This window comes from Stigmatopora nigra, chromosome 19 (genome assembly GCF_051989575.1).
Source record: "Stigmatopora nigra isolate UIUO_SnigA chromosome 19, RoL_Snig_1.1, whole genome shotgun sequence".
NCBI classification, from domain to species: Eukaryota; Metazoa; Chordata; class Actinopteri; order Syngnathiformes; family Syngnathidae; genus Stigmatopora; species Stigmatopora nigra.
This window is the reverse complement of record NC_135526.1, coordinates 10,947,423-10,954,922: the sequence shown is the minus strand read 5'-3', so window position 1 is coordinate 10,954,922 and position 7,500 is coordinate 10,947,423. Positions and strand designations below refer to the sequence as shown.

General features: G+C 43.9%; 1 protein-coding gene across 5 annotated transcripts in view; it reads left to right on the top strand.

Moving 5' to 3' along the window:
• The window catches only part of vps11 (VPS11 core subunit of CORVET and HOPS complexes), a 64,667-nt gene that overhangs the window by 51,608 nt on the left and 5,559 nt on the right, over nucleotides 1–7,500 (top strand). For 4 of the 5 annotated variants that reach the window (XM_077740893.1, XM_077740894.1, XM_077740891.1 and 1 more), the window contains exons 13-15: nucleotides 500–717; nucleotides 810–981; nucleotides 1,333–1,555. In XM_077740893.1, the coding sequence (XP_077597019.1) occupies nucleotides 500–717; nucleotides 810–981; nucleotides 1,333–1,555 (613 nt within the window). The remainder of the gene's footprint in view (nucleotides 1–499; nucleotides 718–809; nucleotides 982–1,332; nucleotides 1,556–7,500) is intronic. The other variant, XM_077740892.1, reaches the window with a different exon arrangement.

Below are 7,500 nucleotides of genomic sequence, written 5' to 3'. Positions count from 1 at the left end.
TAAGTATGCCCGCACCCGCTCAGCGCCTCTACCGCGGGTATCTCCAGAGTAGAAGTGTCCAATCCCCTCGAGAAGAGTGGTATCGGGAACCCAAGCTGTGCGTAGAGGTGAGCCCCACTTTGTCGAGCCGAAATTTCTCAACGTCACTCACTAGCTCAGGCTCTTTCCCAACCGTCCCAAGTTCCAGTTTCTGCAGCCGGGGGAACCGACCACCAAGGATCCTGCCTAACTGTTGATGCACCCGACCTCTTTGGCGCCTCACACAGGTGGTGAGCCCATGTGAATGGGAGGGAACTCACATCATCTCTTCGGGCTGTGCCCTGCCTGTCCCCATTTCATAATGTATTCAAATATACATAGATATATCTTAATAGGGTAATATCAACTATGGTCCTCATTCATGTTCACATGTCAAGTCAAAGTCTATAAACAATGTACAAGAAGCACATTTTAAAATAGATAAAAATGGACACTGATTTGCCAACCAACCACTTTACAGGTATCAACAGATTATGCACTACCACATGCAGAATGAAGTGTATGACAAAGTGGTTGAAGCCTGTAAATGTTATGGTGACCAGGAAGTCTGCCTGTGGGAACAAGCCTTGGGGTACTTTGCCAGGAAAGAAGAAGATTGCAAAGCCTACATCAGTGAGGTTTTGTGTCACATTGACCAAAACAATTTGATGCCTCCTCTTCTTGGTATTTTTTTTAAATGTACTAAATAAATGAATTAATTAACCTATCTTTATTTTATTTTTTACCTTTTGGAAAAAAATATGTAATGTTTTAATTATTTTTCTTTGTAGTTGTGCAGACACTGGCCCATAACTCGACAGCAACTCTATCTGTTATTAAAGACTACTTGATAAACAAACTGCAGAGGGAGAGCCTACAGATAGAGAGTGACGAATATAAAATACAGCAATATCGTGAAGAAACTACTCACCTCCGCTCTCAGATACAAGAGCTCAAAACAAGGTGGGTTAGTTTTAGTGTGAGTTTGTCTGTTTTTAGTTTTCTTACACTGTACAGTGGTATATGGATTTACACAAGTCTTGCTTTCAATTGGGGTGGCCATGTACTTGCTTCTATATGCCATGTATTTTCATGGTTGACTAAACATCATAGTTGCAATTAGGCATGCCACCAGTTACTGTTTCATAAAGACATTATTTAAAATTCATGCATTAATGTATTTTAAATTGTCATTCACACTTGTGTTGTTCAAATTAAAAATGACCGACCTCATCTTTTAAAATTGTTAAACTTGAAAATGTTTAAATTGCTCAAGACGTAATGGTTTGTAACTGAAAATCAATATTCTCACAGTGCAAAAATATTCCAGAAGACCAAGTGTAATATGTGCAACAGTCCCTTGGAGCTTCCATCAGTCCATTTCCTGTGCAGCCACTCCTTTCACCAACACTGCTTTGAAAGTTATGCTGACAATGAGGCTGAGTGTCCAACTTGTGCTCCAGAAAACCGCAAAGTAATTGACATGCTACGAGCCCAGGACCAGAAAAGTGACCTGCATGACCATTTCAACAGACAGGTACTTCAAGCGTAATTCGGGGGTTGAAAGATTAATTGTATGTTAACTGTACTAACAAAATTAGTCATCAAATGCCATGTCTGTTTGTGGAGGGGGGAGGGGGTGTATATAGAGAGAGAGATAGAGAGGACGGGTGGATATGGATAGATATGGATAGATATGGATATGGATAGATATGGATATGGATAGATATGGATATGGATAGATATGGATATGGATAGATATGGATATGGATAGATATGGATATGGATAGATATGGATATGGATAGATATGGATATGGATATGGATAGATATGGATATGGATAGATATGGATATGGATAGATATGGATATGGATAGATATGGATATGGATAGATATGGATATGGATAGATATGGATATGGATAGATATGGATATGGATAGATATGGATATGGATAGATATGGATATGGATAGATATGGATATGGATAGATATGGATATGGATAGATATGGATATGGATAGATATGGATAGATATGGATAGATATGGATATGGATGGATATGGATGGATATGGATAGATATGGATAGATATGGATATGGATAGATTGGATTGGATTGGATAACTTTATTCATCCCGTAATCGGGAAATTTCTTTGTTGCAATAGGAAGAGGGTGAGGATGCAGGAATAGGAAAGGCATTATACACAAATAGGTACTTAATAGTAAGTTAATAAATAAATACATGAATAAATATATAAATAGGTAACTGTGTTGCTGAGATATATATATATATATATATATACATACACATACATATATATAGAAGCACATCTATACTGTATCCGAATTCAGGAGGTCCTAACCCACAGCCTTTTTTAAGTTGAAGAGCCTGACGGCTGATGGGAGGAAGGATCTACGGAAGCGCTCCTTCCTGCAGTGAGGGTACCGCAGTCTACTGCTAAAGGAGCTTCGAAGGGACTCCACCGACTCGTGCAGGGGGTGGGAGGTGCTGTCCATGATGGACCTCATCCTGGTCAGCATCCTCCGCTCTCCCACTTCCTCCACAGAGTCCAAAGGACAGCCCAGAACAGAGCTGGCCCTCCTGATCAGCTTGTTCAGCCTGTTCCTGTCCCTCTCCGTGCTCCCACTTCCCCAACAGACCACAGCATAAAACACAGTAGATGCCACCACAGTGTCATAGAAGGTCCTCAACAGTGACCTGCACACACCAAAGGACCGTAGGCTCCTCAACAGGTAGAGGCGGCTCTGGCCCCTTCTGTACAGGGCATCTATGTTTGTGGACCAGTCTAGTTTGCTGTTGAGGTGAACACCCAGGTACTTTAAGTTCTCCACGATTTCAATGTCTTTACCCTGGATGTTCACCTGAGTGGTCTGTTGAGGTGTCCTCCGAAAGTCAACGACCATTTCCTTTGTCTTGCTGGTGTTGATGTGCAGGTGGTTTTGCCTACACCAGTAGAAAGGCTGTGATGACTCCCCTGTACTCCAGGTCGTTCCCGTCAGTCACTCGTCCAACAATGGCGGTGTCATCGGAGAATTTCTGGAGGTGGCAGGTGTCTGTATTATGTTTAAAGTCTGACGTGTAGAGGGAGAAGAGGAGTGGGGAAAGCACTGTGCCTTGTGGGGCCCCCGTGCTGCAAGTTACCACATCAGACGTACAGTCCTGGAGTTTCACATATTGTGGTCTGTTGGTGAGGAAGTCGATGATCCATGCAGCTAGGTAGTTCCTTACTCCAGCCACCTCCAGTTTCCCTCTCAGAAGGACCGGCTGAATGGTGTTGAATGCACTGGAGAGGTCAAAAAACATCATTCTCACCGTGCTTCCCGAGTTCTCCAGGTGTGAAAGAGACCTGTGCATCAGGTAGGTGGTAGCATCTTCCACACCAATGCCTGGACGATAGGCGAACTGCAGAGGGTCCAGCTCTGCATTCATCAGGGGGCTCAGGTGGTTGAGGATGATCCTCTCCAGTGTCTTGATCGGGTGAGAGGTTGGAGATGGATATGTATAGATATGGATATGGATAGATATTGATATGGATAGATATTGATATGGATAGATATGGATATGGATAGATGTGGATGGATGTGGATGGATGTGGATGGATATGGATGGATATGGATGGATATGGATAGATGTGGATAGATGTGGATGGATGTGGATGGATGTGGATGGATGTGGATGGATATGGATGGATATGAATGGATATGGATATTGATATGGATGGATATGAATGGATATGGATATTGATATGGATGGATGTGATTTTAGCGTGCAGGTGTAGCGTGCATGAAGCACCAAATGAGTGTGTTCGCGGTTGTAGTAAATTGATACTATTAGTGCACAGTTATCACAGCCGTCAACCTGGGTGTATTGACAAAAGGACTCGTACACCCCAGCAGTCACTGCACACCGGAAATAGCGTCTGGGGCTCCTTCCGTAGCGCTAATACGGTTCAATACCCATAAATAATATATACAGTGATCCCTCGCTTATCGCGGTTAATGGGGACCGGGACCCCCCCCGCAGTAGGGTGAATCCGCGAAGTAGGTGGGCGCCATCAAAAACGCTTATAGAAACGTATAACACGTGCATAAAAACCACCACCAGGCTAATATGCTGTTCATTCAGGTGTTTTATTCCACATTAGAATGCAGGTGTTATGTTGGTGCATACAAAAAAATCACTGCAAATGTAATAAATGTAAACTTTTATTCAGAAAACTTAGAAATTCAAAAAAATCATAGCAGAAATTCAAAAACATCATAGCAGTCCGGATGGAGGATCTTCTGCAGTTTTTTTGCACGTAAGAAACATTGTTATGGGGAGTTGGGAACGTTGTTTTTTTTGGTCGGTGAGGATGCGCCTGTAAACAGCCATGACCTCATCGATGCGATTGTTGAACTCGACTGCCCTCACCATGTTATCGTCCATTTCTTTGGCCTTTCTTTGGAGGTCTTTGGCTGTATTAAAGAGGTCCTGCAAATTATGTAAAGTAAGGCGACCTTCGTCAGCTTCGTCACCCTCATCGTCGGCAGCAGGCTCCTCTTCCTCCTCACTCGCCGACTTGGTCATCTCCTGTAGGTCCTCCTCTGTCAGTGGGTCTGGGTGACAGTCGATGAGATTTCTAATCTCATCAGCCATCATATCCGAGAAGCCTTCAGTCTGCACCAACCGAGCCAGCCTGACAGCCTTATCGACGGCAGAGTGATGGATCTCGTTAGGCGTGAAACCCGCATAATCCTGAGTGATTTTGTTTGGCCACAATTTCCTCCAACTGGAGATGAGTGTCTGCTCTTTCATGCCCTTTAGAGCAGGGGTCTCAAACTCAACTTACCTGAGGGCCGCAAGAGGCAGAGTCTGGGTGAGGCTGGGCCGCATCAGGATTTCCACAAGAAAAGCGCTGATAAAACATTCCAACGTTATCAAATAACTTTATTTTTTAACAAAACATAATGAATTAAATAAATTAACTTAAAGATGAATAAAAAATAAATCAATAAGTAATAAAATAATAATGAGAATACAGTAGATATACAGTGGCTGGCTAAGTAGAGAAAACTAATTATTTGTATTTTGTTTCAAATGTCTGTATTAACAGCTCTTTAAATTTTAACTTTCTGAACTTTACTTCTTGCTGCTAGAGACCTGGCAGCGCTTCTTCTCACATAGCTCAGTCACATTTGGCTTGAGGGAGGAAGCAGTGGAGACCCTCAATAGAGCTTGAAGATGCTCATCAGTAAGTCTGGACCTATATTTGGACTTATTAAAGTTCAAGGTGGAGAAGAGTTTCTCACACAAGTATGTGCTCCCAAAAAGGCACATGGTACGCTTGAAGATTCGGGAAAGTTCAGGGAAGCTGGGGGTCAACTCTCTCAAAAAAGTCCAAGCTTGTCTGCTTCTCCACTCACCTCCCTGAACTTGGCTTTGAGTGCAGATTTGCACTGCAGGTCAATGAGCTCCATTTGAAGCTCAGGAGGGGCATCTTGCACATCAAATGAGAAGGGGTCCGCAAACATTTGAAATATAGCTTTGTATGTCTTGAAGTCTGCAAATCTGTGATCAAATTCCTCCTGCAGCTTCGAAATGGCCTCCACATATTTCTCACCACTGAGTGGTGTGCCTGCATCCACAAGAGCCTTGCATGCTGAGAAATGGAAAAGGTTTGTCTGAGAGAGCTGGGCTTTCCATAACAAAAGTTTAGTGCAGAATGCTCTCACATAGTCATAGGCAGCACTGACAAGTTGCCCCTGGCCTTGTAGCTTCTTGTTCAGTACATTAAGCTCATGTGTGATATCAACAAGAAAAGCTAAGTCCATGAGCCATTTGGGATCACTTAGCACAGGAACAGCAACCCCGTCTATCTCCATGAAGTCTTTTACTTCTGCTCTCAACTCAAAAAATCTCTTCAACACATTTCCCCTGCTGAGCCAACATACCTCAGTGAAGTAGAGCACATCCCCATGTTCAGACTCCATTTCCTCCAAAAAAGCACGAAACCTTCTATGCTTTAAGCCCCTGGATCTGATTTGGTTGATGCATTTCACAACAACAGACATCACATTGTCAAACTTCAGGCATCTGCTGCAACGGGCCTGCTGATGGATAATGCAGTGCAGAGCTATGGCCTCCTCCACACCCTCCTCTTCCAGTTTTTTTTAACAAGTGCTACCAGTCCATTCTTCTTCCCAATCATTGATGGGGCTCCATCAGTTGTTATTCCAACAAAGCTCTTCCATGGCAAACCGGCATTCTGAATGGCATCACACAGCTTGTGAAATAATTCCTTAGCGGTGGTCTGGCCATGCATTGGAATTATTGTGAGCAACTCCTCCAACACTTCAAAATTGTCATCAACACCACGGACATATATTGCGAACTGGGCAGTGTCTGTGATGTCTGTGGTCTCATCAAGAGCCACTGAATATACACTGAAGTTTTGCGCTTTCTCACAAAGTTGACCATAAATGTCACTTGACAGTTCAGAAATGCGCTCTACCACGATGTTGGCAGAAAGGCTGATGTTGTTGAACTGACTTTTTTTTTTTCTGGACAAACAATATGTGCAGCCTGTAATATGCACTTTTTGATAAATTCACCTTCTGTGAATGGCTTGCCTGCCTTGGCAATCATCTCACAAACGGCGTAGCTAGCTTCGACTGCTGCATCACTTTCTTTTGTAGCCCTCTTGAAAAAACCCTGTTGCCTCAGAAGACTTGTTTTAAGACTGTCAACCTGGTTGGCTCTCTCATCTCCCTGGTATTTGTCGTACTCCTCAGCATGTCTCGTAGCATAATGACGTTTCAAATTGTATTCCTTGTTATTCCTTGTGGACCGCAACTTTTTCAGTGCAAATGAGACACGTCGGGGTGCCCCTGTGCTCAACAAAGAAATATTGCACTCCCCACTTTCTTGAAACTGTCTGTGCTCATCACTGACCTTTCTCTTCACGGCAGGCTTTGAAACAGACCACTCCGGGGCTGTAATATGTGTTTACACTTGGAATGAGTCTCAGATTGAACTTTTAACTTTCAGTCGCGCGGTTCTGTGGCGCATGCGCACTTTCGATTTGACATTTGACTTTCAGTCGCGCGGGTCTGTGGCGCATGCGCACTTTCGCTCTCCGATCGTATTGGATTACGGCCGAGCGGCGTGATCGGCTTCACGGTTTCTCCTCTGCCCATCTGATTGGAGGAATGAATGAGTGAGTGAGCGAGGCACTGGACAGCCCGGCCAATATCTCGTCCTCCAGAGCCGTATACTTCACCGTGATTGGTTCATCCAGCTCCGAACACCGTGTCATTCATATCAATCTTGCGGGCCGCACGGACATTAATCTTGCATATTAAGACGCGGGCCGCAAATTAGCAATGGAGGAGATGAGACCCTCCATTGTCGCCTTGGTGTAGAGGGCTTTGAAGGCCCTGATAACCCCCTGATCCATGGGCTGGATGAGGGAAGTGGTGTT